The sequence below is a fragment of the Panthera pardus genome, unplaced genomic scaffold (genome assembly GCF_024362965.1).
Source record: "Panthera pardus isolate Hobbes unplaced genomic scaffold, ASM2436296v1 HiC_scaffold_11, whole genome shotgun sequence".
NCBI lineage: Eukaryota > Metazoa > Chordata > Mammalia > Carnivora > Felidae > Panthera > Panthera pardus.
This window is the reverse complement of record NW_026526666.1, coordinates 100152966-100173516: the sequence shown is the minus strand read 5'-3', so window position 1 is coordinate 100173516 and position 20551 is coordinate 100152966. Positions and strand designations below refer to the sequence as shown.

General features: G+C 57.2%; 1 protein-coding gene and 1 long non-coding RNA gene across 12 annotated transcripts in view; one reads left to right on the top strand and one right to left on the bottom strand.

Moving 5' to 3' along the window:
- The first annotated feature begins 1063 nt into the window (after positions 1-1063).
- Positions 1064-20551, top strand: part of H6PD (hexose-6-phosphate dehydrogenase/glucose 1-dehydrogenase) — a 31613-nt gene continuing 12125 nt past the window's right edge. Inside the window, exons 1-4 of one of the 11 annotated variants that reach the window (XM_019461297.2) lie at positions 1064-1128; positions 2391-2540; positions 11226-11862; positions 12941-13058. In XM_019461297.2, coding sequence (XP_019316842.2) covers positions 1079-1128; positions 2391-2540; positions 11226-11862; positions 12941-13058 — 955 coding nt within the window. In that variant the 5' untranslated portion in view covers positions 1064-1078. Of the gene's footprint in view, positions 1142-1807; positions 1975-2087; positions 2179-2390; positions 2541-2906; positions 3233-4751; positions 5078-6856; positions 7530-7573; positions 7702-8010; positions 8224-10850; positions 10871-11225; positions 11863-12940; positions 13059-20551 lie in introns of those variants that run through there. The other 10 variants (XM_019461299.2, XM_019461303.2, XM_019461298.2 and 7 more) reach the window with 10 other exon arrangements.
- Positions 6455-10310, bottom strand: LOC128775910 (uncharacterized). The gene is made up of 2 exons (XR_008420886.1): positions 8992-10310; positions 6455-8128 (listed from the first exon to the last, which is right to left on the bottom strand). It is a non-coding gene; the product is annotated as an uncharacterized LOC128775910 (long non-coding RNA).

The following is a 20551-nucleotide window of genomic DNA, read 5'->3' as shown; positions in this document are numbered from 1 at the left end:
TGCCCAATCTAATATATGGGTTCTAAAAAGTAGAGGCCCTTTCCCAGAAGGGTCAGAAACATGAACCCCAAAACGGAGGCGAGATCAAAGCGCTCAACCCTCTGTGGCTGGCTTTGAAGACTGAGGAAAGGGACCATATGCCAGGGAATGTGGTAGCTTCTGGAAGCTGCGAATGGCCCTCAGCGGACAGCCAGCCAGGGAACGGGGATCTCAGTCCTAAACCACAAGGAACTGACTTCCGGAGGCACCCAAATGAGCCAGAAAAGGGCTGCCCTGGAAAGGAACGTAGCCCTGCAACCCTGTGGTTTTAGCCCAGGGAGACCCACGCGGCACCTCTGACCCATAGGACTGTAAGATAATACGTTTGCATTGCTTACGTCACTAAATGGCGTTGTCACCGCAGCAATAGAAAAACAAACATTGTTTGCAGCCACTTCATGCGGACGTCACAAAGCCCGTCTTTAGGGGAGAAAAAGCGCTGAGCTTTCTCATGTCTGGGGGTGAAAAACTCGACTTGTGGCTGCAAATCCACAACACCTGTTCTCCCCCTCCCTTCCCGGTGCAAAGAGCAGAGTGAACGAGCAGAGCTGACTTGGTGAGTCGTTCTGAAAATAGAACCCACCACGTGATTTTCTTTCTAACTCCACAGACCTCTCTCGTGAGTCATTCATCTTGCTGGGTCTCACTTTCCATGTCTGTGAAGTGAAGCGGGCTGAGTTAACCCTGACTCCTGCCCACCCCACAGTTTAGGAAGATGAAAAAAAAAAAAAAAAAAAGAGCTTGGCGAAGAGAGCCCCACGGTGCTCTTTGACAAGTCAGAAGCCACAGACACCGTCTGGGCCGCAAGATGCCGGTGGTGGTGGAGGGGGGGGGGGCATTGCTCTTCTCTTCCGGCTTCCTTCGGAGGGTTCTGGGCACACCTGGTCCCCGGTGATGTCGCCTGGAGCGTCTCGTAGCTGCTGGCAGCACAGAAATGAGCAACGCTTCGGGTTGGCAAACGAGCAGAAGCCAATCACAGGCCCTAATGGACAAGGCTGTAGATTTGTGGGTTTGGCGGGGGCAATACGCTTACACCTCGATGACACCAAAGTGTTTTCCTGATGGAAAGAAGGCAAAGCGATGGTCCAGGTCAGACTAGGAGGTATGGAGTTGGGACGAGCAGCTGTCGATGGGGAGGACCGTTGTAACAGCCTTGGCTCATTTCATCCTAGGTGCAGACCCCGCCCCCCTGACGCCTAAGGGGACACGCGAATATTCTTAATGGGCTGCTTACGGTTGACTTGCCTGTGGGAAATTTTTTAAAGATGCCCTCAAGGTACCTGCAGATCACCCTTATGATGGCTGTACAGGGACCCAGGAAAGGTCCCCTTGGCTCATCTCAGTCTTTGGGCACCTGCCATCTTCCATAATGCCTCCCTCAGCCCCGGTTCGCACAGTTGTGGGAGGGCACGGTGCACCTAGGGTTGCAGAACATGGGAAGGGCTCTTGGCCAAGAGTCCTGGCCTCTCCCAGACTGTTTTGCCTGGCCCCTCCCCTAGACCCTCCTGCCCACATCCAGCTGTGGAGGCAGCCCAGTGGGTACCTGGCTCCTCGATGCCCCCACCCAGGTCCCACCCAGCATACCGCCCGAATTCTTTGTGGGGCCTGCAGTGAGCTGTCAGCTCACTGCAGGCCCCCAGATGGCCCCTGGCCTTGATGACAGTGGGGCCCAGCCCCTTCCAGCTTCCCAGCCTTCCTGGAACCCTCTTGCCCAATATCCTGTGTGGTAATCAGGCCTGTTGGCCCCACACAGTTTTGCTGGCCACTGCCAAGTTCCTTCTGCTCGCTCTCAATGCTCTACCTCTCGCGGAACCTTCATGAAAGAAAAAGCTGCTACAAGCTTTCTTCTCTGCAGTCAGAATCCCCTCTCCTGGGTGCTCTGCACTCTTTAGCAGAGGTGACCATGCATTCTCCTGTCCCTGCAGTGGGAGGAAGGTGGGTCTGGGGAAGGGGTGGAGCTAAGGTGCTCTGGGAGTAGGGATGGGGGGGGTCTACATCCAGGAGGTGGTCCTGGGTAGCCCTGCCTTAATTAGCCCGAGGTCACTCTGGGACCTTCACTCTCAGGAAGGAGCAGCTGCCTCTCTAATGGCTGGGGTGCCACTAGGGGCCCTGACAGCCTGTAGGGCTGGGAGAAAGTAGGTACGAGGTTGCTGCAGGCTGAGGGTCAGATACTGCATGACACTGGTGAGGACGGGGGTAGAGGGCTCACATGCCATCGACTGGGTGCTGACAGAAGCAGCTGACCGTGTTATCTCACGTATCCACCTCACCACCACCCTAGAGAAAAGGCCATGCTCTCATCGTCCCATTGTACAGACGAAGTAACTGAGTCTCCGGTTTGTGTCTTCAAGGTCACACGGGTGTAAGCAGAGATTTGAAACTGAACGTGGAGGCCCGGCAATAGCGTGCTCTCTGATCCCTATATCACGACTTCTGGGCTCTGAAAGTGAGACGGACCAAGCTGCTCATTGTACAGACGTAGAAGAGCGAGGCCCGAGGAGGCAAGTAACCTGTTCCAGGTCCGGCAGCTTCTGCCAGATGCTGGGGAGGACCCGGCCACCCGGCTCCCAGGCTTCTTCCGCGACACCGCCACTTCCTTCCGCTATTCGGGTGTCTCAGAGGGCAGCCCCTAAAGATGCACCGCAGAACCGCAGAACCCGGTGCGGAGGGTCGGCCGGCCGCTTGCCCGCCCACTTCACTCTGAAGTCCCGCCCTCTCTACGCTAACCACGAAATCATCCGGGCGGCTCCGCCTCCCCCCACCCCTCGGTCGACCCCGAGCCAGGGGGCGTGGTCTCTCCTGCGCCTCCGCCCCTCGCCGGGGGCCTGACCGTGCGCGCGCGCGCGCGCCCCTGGTACGGCCCGACTGCGCGGGCGCGCGCGCCGAGGCCGCGGTGGTCTGGGGCCCAGGCCCGCGGGGGCCCCCGCGCTCCCAGGCCGGACGCGGCTCGGGTGGGGCAGGGAGGGGGCGGCTGGGCCGGCCGACTTGGCCCCCCGGCTACGCTCGGCGAAACCGGAGCGCGCGGCGGCCGCGCGGCCGCGTGACGCGCACCTGTCGGGGCGGGCCGCGCCGCGCCTGCGGAAGAGGATGCGCGGGGCCCCGGCCTGGCCCGAGCCCGGCCCGCAGCGCCGCGCGCCCCGCGCCGCCGCCGACGTTTCCCGGAGAAGCGGCCGGCTCTGACGGGCGAGATGAAGTAAGCTGCCTCCCCCGCTTGGTCTGCGGCTCCTTCGGCCGCGGGCGTTGTTGACAGTCGGCCGGCGGCGGCGCGCTCGCGCCGGGCCGCGCCGGAGGTCGGCGCGGCGGCCCCGCGGCCCGGCCGCCTCGGGCTTTCGGCCGGGCGGCGTCTCCGCGGCCACCGCGCGCCCGCCCGCCCGCCGCTGCTGGGACTCCGGCGGGGGCCCAGCGCCGGCCCGAGTTGCCTCCCAGCCCCGCTTCCTCCAAATAAATTGTCCACTTCCTCCTCCGCAGAGCCCTTGGCGGCGGGGGCCGGCCAGCCCCCGTTGGCGGCTAGTTTGGAGGGGCCCACGGCGTCCCCTTCTCTAGGCTTTTCTGGAAGTCAGCCCGGTGAGAGGAGGAACCCCGTGCTTTCTTTCCCGAGATCAGCTTGATCTCTGGCATTCGCCCTCCGGTTTCCATCAGCGTTTGCGGCACACCCCATCCAACGAAGAGTTTTCCAGAAGTAAACCTGTCCGCCTCTTTGAGAATCAGGTCACTTCAGCCTGAATGTCTGGTTGGAAATGAGAACTTCTGGAAAGGTCATAAACCTAAATTCTTTGCCCACCCGACCGCCTGTCCTCCCAACGGGGCGCATGGCTCGTTGAAAAGGTAGCGAATTAGGGGGAATTGGTGTAGAATGGGCAGATTTTCAGTGATTTTCCACATTCTCTGCCCTGATCGAAGGCGGATAGACGTTTTGAGTTTATGAGGCTCATCTTTTGGTTAGTTTTAGGAACACTCGAGATAACAATGCTCCCTGCTTGGCATGAAGAGAGCTCATTTCTCAGTAACTTTTCTTTGAGGTACGCGACTGCCCAACAAGTAACCCCTCTAGGCAGACATTCAAGTTATGTTTATACAAAGACTGGAGTTTACTAAGTTACTCTTGGGTCCGACAGTTTTAGGCCACCTAAACCTAGAGGTTTCCCTTTGGTCATCAGTGGCCTAGCCACTCCTGACTTTATTGATGGAATTTGAACAAGGTGAGGTGTCTTTGCATGATGCCGCATTTCCCGGTGGATTCTGCCGGACAGACCCTAACCCACGGGCAGAGCAGGAAGTCTCGTTTTGCTTTTTGCTGCCCAGGAAGTCTGGTTTTTGCTTTTTGAGAGCCTGGTGGCTCTTTGGGAGAGCTCTTACCACCATTGCCCTCTAAAATATTTTCACATCCGTGATCTGGGTTGTTTTTTTTTTTTTTTTGGCCCAGTGTTAAAATGAGGCGGATGATCCCCATTTTACAGCTGGGGTTCACGCCCCTATTCTTTGGGCTAGATTATAAATCCCTTAAGGGCTGGGCTGGGGACTTTTAAGCATTCTCTTTCTAGCATTCTCTTTCTTTGATGCCCCCCCCCCCCACCCCCTGTATGACTGGAAGGTCATGAAAACTGTTGATGAGCCGTTTCTTGGTATGTCTTTTTTTCTGTTGTGGGATGGTTAATTCATTTTGCAGGAGTTCCAAGAAACTAGCAAGAAAAGTACCTTTACTCACGATGCTGTTGGTTTCATAATGATAGAAACAAACATTTCTGGGCTGCTTACCGTCGGCTAGCTCGTGCCAAGTGCTTTATGGGGATTGCCTCATCTTGTGCTTCTTATTGACTTGTTTGCCTTCCCCGTGGTTGAGACACGAGAGAGATAGACTGTTGGCACCACCGTTGTTCGCGTCTCCTAGAGGGGCAGGATCCGTGTCCACACCAATGCAGTGTTTTAAATCCCACTGCTTGGGGTCGTAGTCACATGTTTTACTGGCACGTGGGACCTAAGTGCTGAAGCCAGACTGCCCGTATTTATAGCCGATCACCTCTGAGCTGCCTGCCTTTCAGTAAGTTCTTTCCGCCCCCCTCCCCGTGCACCTCGGCTTCCCCTGTGCTCATTCTACAAATGGGCATAGTAATGGTACCTAGCTCCTGGGTTGTGGCAAGAATTTAAAAGCTTCGATGCATGTGAAGCTCTAGGATTCGGCATATAGTTAGATGCTCTGTAAACGTTTCTTTTATCATTACTGGTGCTGTTGCTGGGCCTGCGTACTGGGCCGTAGCACTTGAAGTCACCAGTAGAGATTTCTTCCTTCGTGCCATCATTCTGATGCAGATAGCTCGCACACAGGCGACAGTGGTCTCCTACAGAATGGGATTTATTTGTCCATTGAGCACATATTTATAGTGCACCTTCTGTGTGCCAGGCCCTGTTTTGGATACTGAAGGTAATCAGCGAACAAAGCACAAAGCCCCCTGCCCCCACTGGCACTTGCATTTTACGCGGAGGGGTGGCAGGCAATAAAACAAATACGCTTTTCACAGACGGCGTGTTAGAGAATGATACGTACTGCGGAGAGAACTAGAGCAGGGGCTGAGGTGGAGGTGGGAGGTTTGCAGTTTGCCAGAGTCGGCTGAGAAAGGCTCACCGAGGTGACATTTCAGCAAAGAATTCAAGTTAGCGAGGGAGTGAAGCACGTGGACATCTGCAGGGGAAAGTAGGTCAGGCAGAGCCAACGGTAAGTACAAAGGCCCTGAGGCAGGACGATGGGTGGCTGGAGCCTAGAGAGGGGCATAGTGGCAGAAGAGATCAAAGAGGTCATGGGTGGGAGGCCATAAAAAGGGCACCGAGTGCCATGTTCAGGAAAAGGCAGAAGAAACCGGAAGCCAATTAGGTGGTTCCTATAGGAACCCAGACGGGGGTGATGGTGGCTGGGACCAGAGTGGAGTGGCGGCAGGCGGGGAGTAGTTGTACTCTGGGTTAATTTTGGTGATAGGAACTGTAGGATCTGCCGAGAGATTGGATGACCCCCAAAGTTTCTGGCCTAAGTGCCCGGAAGGATAGAGTTACCATTTCTGGAGGCTGGAGAAGTGGAGCAGGTCAGGGGATAAGTCCCTTCAGTTTTGGACATAGTACGTCTTCTAGACACCCAGTGAATGGTGTCAGAGTAGCAGTTGATTGTATGAGCCTGGAGTTGAGGGGCAGAAAACCCAGACTGGAGAGGCAGATTTGGTGTCCTGTGTTGGTAAATGTGTAACAATTCTGCAGGGGTGGGGCTTGGTGAGGGGGGGCCCGATTTACAGCATTTGCCGGTATCTGTGGTGAAATATCCCTTCCCCGGCCGTTTCAAGCACCCCATCGTAGAATATCTTCACCTTACAGACATAGTAGATGGAAACAATGTCAAGAACCCAGGTTGATAGTAAAATACAGTAAAATAGGAAATGGTAAACTGAAAGTATTTATTACCTTTGAATATAATTTTTTGGGTTATAAATTGGTACGATTTGGTTTTAAATTTTTTTTGAGAGAGAGCAAAAATGCAAGTGGGGGAGGGGCAAAGAGAGAGGGGGAGCAGAGGATCCCAAGGGGGCTCTGTGCTGACAGCAGAGAGCCCAGCGCGGGGCTTGAACTCATGAACCATGAGATCTGGCCTGAGCCGAAGTCGGACGCTTAACCGACTGAGCCACCCAGGCACCCCGATTTGGTCTTTAATTTAATGGCTGTGTTTAACAACTGGCTTGAAAAATTCCTAAAAATTCAGCAGGTGAATCTTGCGTGCAGGTACAGGGCGGCTCTAGCACACCTTTGGGTCATAGGGACCCAAGACCCCTGAGAAGGTGATAGGAATAAGGATTTTCTGAGATCTGGGGAGGAAACTGGCCCCAGAGCCTGATCTTGCAACTCTTGTCTCTGACCCTTCCCAAGGGGCCTGGGAAGGGAGGAGTCGAGGCCGCAGAGTGGCTGAAGGGTTTGACTGGTTTGGGTGTGTCTTGTGCAGATGGGCCGGGACCGGGAGAGTTCGGGGAAAACACCGGAGTTAGTGACTGGAGAGGGTGCTGGACCCCTCCCCTCGCACTCTGGTTAAAAATGATCTTTAGTTTGAACTCTTGTTTTACTCCCACACATTCTTTCAAAAATTCCAAACTCCTGGGCTATGATTTGAAGAAGACAGGCCCCTCCTTCCCGCTTGGCAAACAGAAGGTGGAGGTCAAAGGTGTCGATGTGGCATCGGGAGAGGGGACAAGGCCGCCGCAGCCACTGACCTTTACCTCTCCGCTCCTTGCCCCTGCCCCGTGTCTGCTGGGAATAGCAGACCAGTGCCACTCCCCCTGTGGTTTACCAGCAGCCACCCTGCCACCGGAGCGGGTCGGGCATAGCTGCGGGGCTGTGCCCCACACCCGCCTCTTTCGCTTGGGCAGAAACAAAGACCGGAAGCAGATTCTGATCCAGACCCCCAGGCCCGCCAAGTCGGTGTTCACAGCTTTGGGAGCGTTGGCGGAGCTGTTCTTCCAAAGGTGAACTGCCCAGGATGCCGGGCGGGAACCCCTCAGACCGGACTCGGGGGGCAGGACTGCGGACACGGGCCCAGCAGTCCTGACACCCAGACGAGCCTGTCTGGAGAAGGTCCTCTGCGCCTCCCTAGACGAGGCCCCGCGGCACCGCACGCGGTGGGGTAGTGTGTGTCTGGCAAGTATCTGAGTGTCGTAAATGACACTGCATCCTTCACACGCTTCAGTTAAAGCTTCAAGAGTCTCGTCTTAGCTTCGGAAGGGCACGTGGTCATCAGCTCTTTGCTTCCCGTTTCAGCGCCCCTCTCCCCTCCCCCGAGGCAGGCACCCGGCTGCCCTACAGGAAGGCAGAGCTGGGGCCTCTCCCTGATGAGAGAGGGGTTCTCTCCTTTCCTTGGAAAACCCGGGATTGGGGGGCAGCAGTCAAGTAGCGATCCTTCCGCTAAGTCTCTTCATCTCGTAGGTGGGGCAGGGGGGCCTGGCCAGGACAGACGCCTCGGCGAGAGGTCATCGAGGTGGCGTGGTGATTCACGGCAGGAGCTGGAGAAGAACCACCACTCAGCCCAACACGCAGTCCCGCAGGCTGCCCTTCCTGCGCCGGAGCTCTGCAAATGAAACTTACTGTGAATGAAAGATACAAACGGTTCATGGCAGTATTAGCGGTTGGACTGTCACGTCCAGGCTTTTTGGCTCACTTCAGGTGTGTGATTTTAGGAGGTGCCTGTAGGCCCATTCCTCTTGGAGCAGGCAGAGAGGCAGGGGGAAGTGCTTCAGAAAACCCCGCAAAAGCAGAGCCGTGCCGCGCGAGGGTGGTTTAGACCGTCGGTGGGTGTGTTGGAGCCGTCTGGTTTCCCTGTCGCCTCACCCCTGCTCCAGAGCTGGGGCCCTGTTCTTGACTTCGTTGGGCTTCGGGGAGCCTGTTTATTTCCCTGTCGGGGCAGCGAGGAGGATGACCGTACCGGTCACTGTCTCCCTCCCCTCGGGGCCGGGAGTAAGGACCGGTCTGGGGAATGTGCCGTCAATGCCCGAGTTGGTTCCTCGGGGCTGCCTGCGGGGCTGAGCTCTGTAGCCGCTGAGCTGCGCGGTTCTGTCGGGCAGCGGTGGCATTATGCCCCCCCCCCCCAGGAGCCAGGAAGCGCCTGGCACTGAGCTAGGTTAGTTAATGTCCGCATAGGGCTTTGTCGCCTGCATCATCTCGGCTAATCGTCACAAGCCCCTCATTTAGTTCAGTGGTGTTAGCCCTGTTTTATAGTTAGGAAAAGTGGACCCAAACTGACTAGGAGAGTTCATTAGATCACACAGCCAGGAGGTGGTCTTGAGCCCTGGTCCTCTGACCCAAATGCCACATTCTTCCACTTGACTGAGGAAGCCGTTCAGCACAGTGACTGGAGGCTCGGGCCTGGGGACACGACAGTTCTGCAGTCTTCTGGGCTTGGGGGAGAGGGACTGGTCCTTGGGGCTCCCTCACCTGCCCATCCAGGCTCTCTGAGGTTCCTGACTCCTCCTCTTGTCCCCGGCACTTGTCAGTCCGGAGCCCTGGCTCCGGGGGTGGGATCAGGAGCTCTGAAATGCAGCTCGCCAGCTGGAGGCTCCTCCTTCTCCAGGCTGTTCTCCGGGCTTCAGATTTCTCACCGCCTCTCTCCCGCACTGACCTTGCAGCTCTGTCTTCCCTCCAGACGGGCGATTGCCAGCCGAGAAGGAAATGCGTGAAGGGCCAAGGACAGGGGTTGGGAAGCGGGAGAGGAAAGGCTGGTCCTGTGGCCCATCTGGTTCGGGAGTGAGCGCACAGGTTAAGGGAGAGTGCAAGGGGAAGGCTGGAGGCCTCGCAGCTGGTCTCTTTACCCTCCACATCAAGCTGAATAGTGGAAATGTCTGGTGTCCTGTAGATTCTGACGCACATCCTGTCGTTGGAGCCTCATCTTGGTTTGGCCGCTAACTGCAACGTCAAAAGAGACGAGGAGGAGGCAAAGGGAAAAGGGGGGGCTGGGGAGTGGGCTGTCAGAGGGTGGCCAGGTCCCTCTCAAGATGGGGGATGGTACCGGGATGCAGGAAGGTAAGGGGGCCGGGTATCGCCTCACCCCTCCGTGTCCCTACCGTACAGCCAGACTCGAACCTCACGGTTGAGGGTGTTGTTCACCCTTCATCCGGGAACACCTGCTGTCAGTCATCTCGGTTCCCTGTTCAGTGCTCCAGCGCCCCGGGCTGGGCCCCATCGCCCCTTCGAGTTCTCAGAGCCGAGTAGCTGGCCACGCCTACTTTCCCCCCTCACTTCTCCCTTTCCCCCAAAGCCCTGGCCTCCGTTGGAAATCGGAGAACGGGAGAGCCGCGGAGTAAGAATTGCACACAGTAAGCCCTCCAACCTTGGTCAGAACAGAAGGCAAGTGAAAGCAGATCCTCTGGCGCATTCGTGGCGGGTCCGAGGCCTCTTGCCTTTCGTACGTGTCAGCGGCTTTAAATTAGCCTGAAGAGCAGCCAAGGCACGAGGGAGGATGCAGCACGCACTTGCTGTGTGTCAGCTCGGGGGCCAGAGAGCCTGGCGCCTGTTGGGCTCCCTCCTTCCTCACCTTCCTTCACCGTCTGAGCCTCAGCTTTTCTCTCTGCAAGAGGGAAACTATCACGGCACCCACTCCATTGGCTGTTTTGCCTGCACTCAGTGGGATCTTACGCACGGAAGCGCTCCGTTCAGGGCCGCTGCTGTCATTAACATACCCTAGTGCCGACTACCACTTACGTAGCGCTCGGGGGTGGTGGGCAGTGTCCTAAGCATCTGATAAATATTAACTCATTTTCTCCTTCTTTTTTTTTTTTAAATGTTTTTTTATTTATTTTTGAGACAGAGACAGAGCATGAGTGGGGGAGGGGCAGAGAGAGAGGGAGACACAGAATCTGAATCAGGCTCCAGGCTCTGAGCTGTCAGCACGGAGCCCGACGCGGGGCTCGAACTCCTGGAGTGTGAGATCATGACCTGAGCTGAAGTCGGATGCTTAACCGACTGAGCCACCCAGGCGCCCCTCGTTTTCTCCTTCTAATAACCCTGTGGTATAGGTCGCTGTCACCCCTATTTCAGATGAGGAACCCAAGGTTATGAGAGATTAAGTAATTGTCCAAGGTCAAACAGGAAGGAGTTGAGCTAGGATTCCACCTCGTTTGGTTCCAGAGTCTGTGTTGTTATTCACTGTGCCGTAGGAGATATTAGTAATTGTTCTGGGCCCGGAGCCCAGCAGACACGAGGGAAGCCAAGCGAGGAGTGACGGGGGTGATCCTGTCTTCTTGTAGTTCCAGCCGTCACCGAGGGCCGTCTACCATTCCCGAGCTCGTGGGCCTGGTGGTCTGTGCTCATGGATGAGGTTGGCGTCAATCTTCCAGTGGGCACCTCCAAATCCTGCGGCGGCCCCGGGGGCCTCCCCGGAGCTTCCTGCGGCACCGCGGTCCGTCTGTAGCAACTGGCCTACCCCCTCCCCGCGTACGGTCCCTGTTTACGGGGCAGGCTCCCTACGCACCAGCTTCCTGGCACAGAAGCCAAGTTGCTGAGGAGGGAGCAGCGGGGAAGCCGTGGGATGATAGCATTTTTCTGAGAAACGTGGTTGATTCCTGCCAGGCAGGAAACGTTTGAGAGCCTGGAAGTGTGTTTACCTCCATGTCCCAGCCACCTGAACCATGTCTGATCTTTCCTTGTTCCTTGTCTGCCTCACCTATGCCCAGGCACCCTGGCTGTTGGAAGATGCTCACAGTGGCGATGTGCGTGGCCCTCCTGGGGTGCCTGCAGGCCCAGGAGCTCCGGGGACACGTCTCCGTCATCCTGCTGGGAGCAACCGGGGACCTGGCCAGGAAATACTTATGGCGGGGGCTGTTCCAGCTGTACCTGGATGAGGCGGGGAAGGACTACAGTTTCAGCTTCCATGGGGCTGCCCTGACGTCCACCAAGCAGGGCCAAGCGTTCATAGCCAAGGTCCTGGAGTCCCTCTCCTGCCCGGAGGACGTGGCACCCGACCGCTGCTCCGAACTCAAGGGCCAGTTCCAGCGGCTGAGTGCGTACCGCCACCTGGCGACGCGTGAGGACTATATGGCCCTGAGCAAGGACATTGAGGCACAGGTCCAACGCGGGGGCCTCCGGGAGGCCGGCAGGATCTTCTACTTCTCGGTGCCACCCTTTGCCTATGCGGACATTGCCCGCAACATTAACAGCAGCTGCCGCCCGGGCCCGGGCGCCTGGCTGCGGGTTGTCCTCGAGAAGCCCTTCGGCCATGACCACCTCTCAGCCCAGCAGCTGGCCACGGAACTCGGGGGCTTTTTCCGAGAGGAGGAGATGTACCGGGTGGACCATTACCTGGGCAAGCAGGTGAGCTGCAGCCAGGAGTTGGCGTGAGCCGGGCGCGGGGAGACCCCACCTGCGGAGCCACTCTGCTGATGTGGGATTAGGCCTGAGCCGTCGTGAAATCCGAGCTGCCATGGTCAACCTGAGGGCCGGCAGGCGGCGACAGGCTGGAGGAGAAGCAGGGCGGCAAGGGGCAGGACTGTGTGGCCCTGGTCCACCTGTCCAGCCGCGTTCTGGATCAAGCAGCAGTCGCTGCCCTGCATCATCTACACGGGTGGCCCCGGGACTCTGGTGTCGGCCTGGCTTCCAGGGGGTCCCGGTGGGGAGATTAGAATTAACTTATTCCACATCCGACTGCCTTTTTTCAGTATCCGTGTCTTCCTGAGTTCTGTTTTGAGCCAAAGGCTGGTAACAAGGTCTTGCGCTGCGTAGGGACCCTAAGTCCATGTTCCTCAGCCAGGTTCTGTGGCGGAGCGTAGGGTGGCCTCCTGGGTGATGCAGGCTGGCTGGCCACTTCACTCTGGGCAGGCCCTTGGAGTGCCTCTGGAACATCTCTCCCTAGAAACCCCAGCAGAGAGCACAGAGCACGGCGCCCTCTGGTGCTGACCAGGCTGGGTGAGCCCAGGGCCACGTGGGTGGGCACCTCATAGTTTTCCAGGACGGAGGCATTGCTTTCTGTCCAGCCCTGTTTGGAGCGGCAGCATCCCCAAAGAGTGGTCCTCAGAGGTGAGGACCTGGTGAGGTTTGCACCTGTTCCTGGGAAAATGAGAAAAGAATACTGAATGCATTCAATCTAAAGCTTTTCTTGCTCCATTTTTAGTGGTAAAAAGATCTCTTTCTTTTATTAAAAGTCGATGGTCATAGAAGATAAATAATCCGCAGTACTTTTTTCCTCGCAAAATAAAAAGCAGGTAACGCTGCGGAGGTCACTTACAAGTTTTTGGAGTGCGCGTAGAGCTGTGAGGTCCCAAAGCCCAGGGACTGTTGCATCCCGGGAGCGTCTCCTCCGAGCAGGGGGTAGAGAAGCGTGGGCCCTTTCTCGGAGTCAGGATTCCTTCTTCACCCTGAGAACCAGCGCCCAACTGGCCTCCTTCCCCGGCAGGCCGTGGCTCAGATCCTGCCTTTCCGAGACCAGAACCGCAAGGCCTTGGACGGCCTCTGGAGCCGGCACCACGTGGAGCGGGTGGAGATCATCATGAAGGAGACTGTGGATGCCGAGGGTGAGTGAATGGCCCCCGCGCTCCGCGGCTCCCCGGCCTCCGCCGGCCCTGTGCCTGGTGAGATGCGAGGGCCGGGGGATCTGCCCAGCCTCTGCGCCCCGGCTGGTGCTTCTCGGAGGGAAGTTTCCGCCGGTGTGTGGTGTTCCTGCGGGGCCTGCTGTGGCCCAGCTCTGGCCTGTGCTAACCCCCAGGGCAGAGCCCGCCCGGGCCTCGCTGCCCTTAGGGAACGCAGGCTGGGTGAGTAAACTTGGCTTTACGTGGCCAAGACCTTACGTGGGTGTGGTGGGGCCCATCAGAGCTGCCCCAGGGCTGGTACCGGTGGCGCCCTCTGCCCAGATGCTTTTCCTCACCTCCTCCTCGCCTCCCGTCCCTCCTGTTCCTTCCCAGCTCGGCCATCACTTTCTCAGGGGGCCTTCTTGACGAGCTCCATTCCCCTCACGCCCTCGGAGCACCACGTGCCTCCTTGGTCCGCCCTCCAGTCTTTTCTGTGTCCTGTCCGGGTCCAGTGTGCCTCTCCCACCGGACCGAGGGGGTCAGGTGCCTCCTTTCAGGCTCCTGGCGTGCACGTCACAAGCGCTGAACGAATAATGAATGAGCAGCGTTGACCGGGGAGCCTCCGGCCTGTCTCTGCTGGGTGACCTCAGCACATCACTCCCCTCAGCTGCGAGATGAGCGGGCCATATAGAAGACCGCTGCTGAGGCTCCGCAGAGTGCTGGCGTTCTGTGACTCCCTCCACTTTTTTGAGCCTTGACTGTATTATGGTCAGAGCATCGGTTCTCAGCCAAGACCATAAAAGCTAATTCTTCTTGTGTCCGTCCCCCCAGTGGCCATCTGAGGTGGGTCCTATTATTAGCTTCCACTTACGGATGCGGTTTGGTGATGTGCCCAAGGTCACGCGGCAGGAAGCGGTGGGGCCGGGTCCTTGGGGTGAGAGGTCTGGCTTTGGCACCCAGGCTCCGTAGCACTGCGTCTAGCTCATCCCGCTGGCTGCTGTCTGCGGGGCCGAGGCCACTGTCCTCGGCCCACGGTGTGCCCCTGGGCAGAGAGGAGGGCAGACCCCTCGGGCCTGGCTGGGGGTCCAGGAGGTCTGTCTCCTGTTTGCCTGTTTCTCTTTTCCTTTCTCCTTCCCTTGGTTACTCTCTCCAGCTTCCCTCCTTTCCTCTTCAAACATGTATCTGGTGCTGGAGGCTCCGTGTGAGGGCGATGGCCATACGGAGGGCAATGAGGCACAGCCTCTGCCCCCCCGACACCTCTCGCTGGGGGGAGAGGGTCTATTAGGACCGACTCCGAAATGACTGATGCAGGCCGACAGTGCCGTGGGAGGCAGGCAGGAGCGGGGGTGCCGGGCTGGGGCAGTCGGGCAGGGCCCCGTGAACCCAGCCTCTGAGGGCATTGCCGTCCTCGAGCGGAGCTGGGCTTCTCCATTCCGGAGCCCCTGTCAGGACACTGACCCTCTCCCCGCCGCATTGAGCCTTCGTGGGCCTCGGGAACCCGCCCCAGCGTTTCCGTTATTTCCCGTTCTGTCCTCAGCAGGGGCTCAGGCTGTGGGTTACCTCCTTGTGCCGCTGTGTGTCCGCCGCGCTCGTGGGGGTGCGGGCTGGGCCCGGCTCTTGCTTCACCGGCAGAGAGCTGAACTTCAGATCTGGTGCTGAGGGCGTGGGATGGTGACAGGGTGCCACCGTCACCTTCTGCAGCCCAGCACCAGCCTCTGCCCAGACTTGGCTCAGCCACCGGCAGGGCCGGGACACCGGGACGCCTCCCCCGCTTCTGGCGGCCCCTTCCTGTGCCCACCCTGCGCTGGGGAGGAGCGGTGATGGCTGGGGTTACCAGCTGGCACCATCGCCCCGTATCCCTTCCAACCTTCTAGTGCATTTCCCTTTCGATACCTGATGTCACTTGCAGGTCTCTTTGCGGGATCCCTAGGGAGCCAGGGGCTGAGCAAACCAGAGGCCTGCTTACCCAGCAAAGATACTTTCGGGTTTTGGAGAAAGGAAAAGAGAAGGCAAGGCACAAAGGCAGACAGAGGCCCGGGCAGGACTGTTTGCCAAAGCACGGCCGGAGGCAGGGAGAATCTAGGTTCGGACAGTACCAGACAGCCGCGGCCCAGGAGGGTGGGCACGGTGGCCCTGCCGTCAAGGCTGCCGCGTGGGACCAAGGCCCAGGCCCAGCAGCCTCAGGACGTGGGTTCGGAGGGGAAGGGGGTGCTGCTGCCACGCCCCGGAGCACAAGGCTTTTGCCCTCAGCTGGGCCCTGTGCTTTCAGCCCAGAGGCGCAGAGACACAGGGCAGGGCAGGCAACTGGGGCGGGGGGGTGGGGGGGGGCGGGATTCTATACCCGCCCCCCCAGGGGCTCTAACCCATAAGGGTGTGGCCTGCCCCCGTCCTCGTCAGAGATGCCATCCTGGGGGTTGGATCTCCCTGGTCGGCCTGTCCGCCCCCCAGTCGCCTGTCGCACTAGTTCAGGCTGGAGAGAGAGGACAGGAGACGTGGGCCCCGAGGCTGTGCCCCCGTGGCCAGTGAGTCCCGTGGCCGGCACATCTGGGCCTTGGCCGTGCCTTCAGCAGTCGGGATGGGAAGCGGGCAGGGGGAGGGGCTGGCCTCCTGCTGGGGGTCACTGTGCCTTGCTGTGGGTCCTCGTGGGTGGCCGGCCAGCTGCTACGGTGGGACTGAGGGCGGCCTGGGAGCTTCCAAGGTGGGATTCAGAGCGCAGCAGCAGCAGTCGGCGTCAGGCTTCAGAAGGCCAGAGTGCAGGGGCGGTCTCCCCTCGCGGGGGGCAGGTGCCGCTTCAGCTGTGCGGCGTGGGGAGCCTCCGGGGTGGCCCAGCTCCGGGACCCTCAGGGATGGCAGGCTACACTGCCATTCGAGTGCCGCAAAGGGAGGGGGCTGCACGCCGGGCCTGGGCGCTGGAAAGGGACTTCTGAGTGGCAAGGTCGTTTGGATGTCCCGTCCCCGCCCCTCCCCCGCCGCTGGGCCCCAGTCCAGTCATCCGAGTGGTTGAGGCTGGCTTCCCCAGCTCCCTCTCTCCTTGGCCCTTGAGTGGCTCTCTCCTTCCCTGCCGCAGCCTCTGGCCCAGAGGAGTCTGCTGCAGTGTGAAGGCTGCCGCACAGGCAGGAGGGAGAGAGTGAAAAGGGGAGGAGGAGAGGAAAAACACTTCCTTCCCTGGCCCCAGGGCCCCCTCCCCCATCACACCCAAGGTGCCCCGCCCCCTCAGAGCCACAGAAAGCCTGGGGGGCCGGATCTCCTGAAGCAGCACCATGGGCTATACAAGGAGTGACCTTGGCTGTGTGGAGATGACCCCTGCTGGCCCTCATGGTGGCCGCCGGGAGGCTCTGCTGAAGGGAGGGCTGCGTCATTGATGGCCCGAGGGACAGCTGTCCAGGCTGGTCTGCCCTTTATTCTGGGGGCGCCGGGATGGGATCCAAGTTCTATGGCACCTCAGAACCCAAGCTTTTCACCCCTGTGCCTGTGGCGCAGTCCGTGTGGGCCCTCGGCAGTTGGCCTTATTGCCAGGATGTGCTCACGGCATCTCTGCGCCCCTCTGCTGCCCTGCTTTCCCCTCTTGGTGGAAGGCTTTCTTTTCTTTTCTTTTCTTTTCTTTTCTTTTCTTTTCTTTTCTTTTCTTTTCTCTTCTTTTCTTTTATGTATGTATGCATAGATGTATGTGTGTATGTATTTATTTATTTTAAGATTATTTATTTTGAGAGAGGAAGCAAGCAGGGGAGGGGCAGAGAGAGAGGGAGAATCCCAAGCAGGCTCTGCTCTGTCAGCTCAGAGCCCAACGTGGGGCTCGATCCCACGAACCGTGAGATCAGGACCTGGGCCGAAATCAAGAGTCAGACGCTGAACTGATGGAGCCACCCAGACGGGCAGAAAGAGGGACACTTCTCGAGGATGCTGTAACTGCCCCTGCCGGGGAGGGTTCCAACCCCCTGTTCCCACACCGGGGAAGGAGCACAGGGCACGCTGACCTCTGAGGGCTGGAGTGGCCATTCAGTGCCCCTCACGCAGGGACCGAGGCAGCCTGGGTCCTCCCAGGTGCGCACCAGCTGTCCTGCCCTCCGGCCCTGGGCCCCCCTTTCTGCAGGGCCATCTGCAAGGTGAGCTCAGGGCGGCTGCCTGGCCTCCTGACCGGGGAGAGCGCCGGCAGACCTGCTCTCTCCTTGGCCCTCCCTCCTCTTTATTTTTAGTTATCCCCGAAGGTACGGGTGGGGATCACGGCTAGCTTTCAGTTTTGTGGTTCTTAAGTCTGTGTTTTCCCGGGAAAATCTGGATCTCCCGCAGCGTGGAGGCGGTGGGGAGGGGGATTGCGGTCCCCGTTCTGAAGGGTGCGATCCTCAGCACATCTCTGAATGATGATGACGATCTCTGTTGCCTCTCTCTTGGGGTTGTTTGGAGGCTTAAATGAAATCACATACATGGAAATGCTTTACCAGTGGAAATGCTGCTCTCCTTGCAAGTTGTCAAGGAGAGGAGGCTGCCTCTCTCTCTGGGGCTCCCTGGGACTCACATGTGACTCGTGCCGGGTTACGCGAACACCCGTAGTTGGTCTATAATACTCCTTTACGTCCAGCCTTCGCCTGGTTCATCTCTCTCTCACATATGGATGTGAACATGTATTTCAGCTTCCACCTGTCACCAATCTGTAGAGTGTATACCTTGTAGTAACTATTTCTGTGAAATTTCTGTTTCTGTCACAGAATATGGATTGCTGTGTTCTTAGGCATTTCACTTTTTGCTATTTTATTTATTTATTTTTAATTTTAATTTTTTTAACATTTCTTTATTTTTGACACACACACACACACACACACACACACACACACACACACAGTGCAAGCAGGGGAGGGGCAGAGAGAGAGGGAGACCCAGAATCCGAAGCAGGCTCCAGGCTCCGAGCTGTCAGCACAGAGCCCGACGCGGGGCTCGAACCCACGAACTGTGAGATCATGACCTGAGCTGGAGTCAGACGTTCAACCGACTGAGCCACCCAGGCGCCCCCTTTTTGCTATTTTAAATAGTACTTTGCAGGCTTTAAAAATTAAGATATAATTCATATATTATAAAATTTACCCTTTTAAAGTGTACAATTCAGTAGCTTTTAATTTATTCACAAAATTGTTTGACCGCCGTCATCCTAGAACACTTATGAGCCTTTAAAAAAATATTTTTTCCTTTGAGTGTACTTCTGAAGTGGAATTACTAGCCAAATGGTGGAAATTACGTTACAGCTCATTACATCTCATGAGACCGTTTTCCAGAACGTATGCAACAGTGGTGTTCGTACCTCGTGTTCCTACAGCTTTGCCTGCGTTGGTGCCAATGTCCCTCCCGTCCTCGCCGGTGTGGTGGGTCTGTGGGAGCTTTTTTCAGGCACATGGGACACAGCTTGTCTTGCCTGCCGTGGGATGCTGCCCCACGAGGGTCTGAGGGGTAGCCCGGCTGAGGGGCAAAGCGGTGGGTCTCCCGTGCTTGTGACCTTGTGATCCTGGGTAGCGCTGGCCTTGAGCCGTTTGGAAGCCAGGTTTGTGGTCTTGCTCCTAGCTGTCCAACCCGGTTGAGCTTTTTTCTGTCCTTATTCAGACACCAGTGGGTTTTTAACCCTCAGCTTTTGATCTAGGAGAGGATACCAGGAGTGAATAGAGATCGTTTTCGGGAAGAATCAGTCCACAGTAACTGGTGGAAAACCGGAGTGGTTGGCATCCGCAGGAGAGCTGGTGCCCCGGCTGGACCCCTGTCCTGCGGTCGGCTGTGTGGTCTCTCCCGGAAAGGCGGTTCTGAAAAGGCAGAGCTTAACCGGGAGGGGCTGCAAGTCTCCGGGCTGTGCTAAACATGGCCGCCCCTGAAGCTTGAAATTAAGGAATAAAGGAAGCTCTCTTTTACACAGCGGGTAGTAAACCTGTGAAGTGCATTCTCCCCGGCCTTGAGAGAGGATAAAAATAGGAAGAGGGCTACTTAGGGATTTGCTAAACTAATGAATGGTAAACAGATAACAGGTCCCTTGAAGGACTCTGCTGGGTTCCCTCCATCAAAAATTCATCGTTCTCCAAGCTTTAACTATCCTCTTTATACTCTTAAATCTGTAATCCATTGATTGCAGGGCACACATTTTTTTTTGAATATTTGAACATCTCTGAAGTTGCATTCGCCGTTGATGGGGCACCATAGCTGACGTGGTTGGCAGCCCGTCTCTTTCTCAGCGGTAGTAAAACCGTGATGCTCTTGCCATCGTCGGCATTTTGGACTTGATGAAATCCGATATGTCTCTGGCACTCATTGCCTACCCAAGCCCTAGTCTTAAACCTCTTGCTGTCTTCTTGACATTTGCACCAAATGTCACCACTTGCAGACTCAGCAGATTCAGAACTCGAACCGCCATTGAACTTTTCTCATGAAACACTACTCGCGTTGTCTAACTTCTTTATCTCCAAATGGTGACTGTTCTCTGCATTGCCGGCTGCTGGTCCTTCTTTTGCAGCTCCTGTAATAATAAAAATACTAGCCGGTATCTCCCGGCACTTCCCGTGTGCTGGGCTCCGTTCCAAGCCTCGTAGATGTGTTAACTCATTAATGCTCGCAGCAGCCCTGCAAGGGAGGGACGGGACTTTCCCTCTTTTATGTGTGAGACAGAGCGGCTCTCGTGGGGCTGCAGGGCTGAAAGATGGGAGAACAGGTGTTCGAACCCGTACCTCCTGGCTCCACGGACCACACTCCAGAGCCAGTCACCATGAAGCATGTACTCATCCCCCGAAGAACGTCTTTGTCTTTCCCGTTACGTCATTTGCCCTAGCCCTGCTTCCTTCCCTTAACTGCCCCGAACGCTGCCTTGTCGGACCAGTCCCCTTCCCTGAAAGTTTGTCTTGCAGGTAGACCGGAGACGGCCCGATTGACCCACAGCACCTCTGTTACGGTTGTCCTTCCTGCTTTCACACTTATTTGAAAGAGTCGTGTTTGACATACAATTCACATATCAGACAATGCACCCATTTCAAGTATCCAGGGCAGTGGATTTGTCAATTCGAGAGCATTTTCCACCCCCCAAAGAACCCCTGTGCCCCTTATCCTCATCCACATGCCCCTACCCCACGCAGTCACGAATCTGCTTTCTGTGTCTACGGAGCCGCCTCTTCCGGACATTTCCTGTAAATGGAACCACGCAACAGGTGGCCTTTCGTGTTTAGCTTCTTTCTCCGAGTGACGTGTTTTCAAGGTGCAGCCATGTTGCGGTGTGTACCGAGACCTCATCTCTTTTTTACCGTGAATGATAACATTTTACGTATCCATCGGTTGATGGACGTCTGGGTGGCTTCCTCTTCTCGGCGATTGTAACAGTGCTGCCGTGAACGTCCGTGTACAAGTGTTTGTGTGGGCGTGTGTTTTCATTGCTCTTGGGTGCACACGTAGGAGCGACATTGGTGGAGCCTACGGTGATTCTGCTCAACTGGTTGTGGTCAGGAACTTTTAATATAGCTCCTCAGACCTCTCAGTCTAGCGTC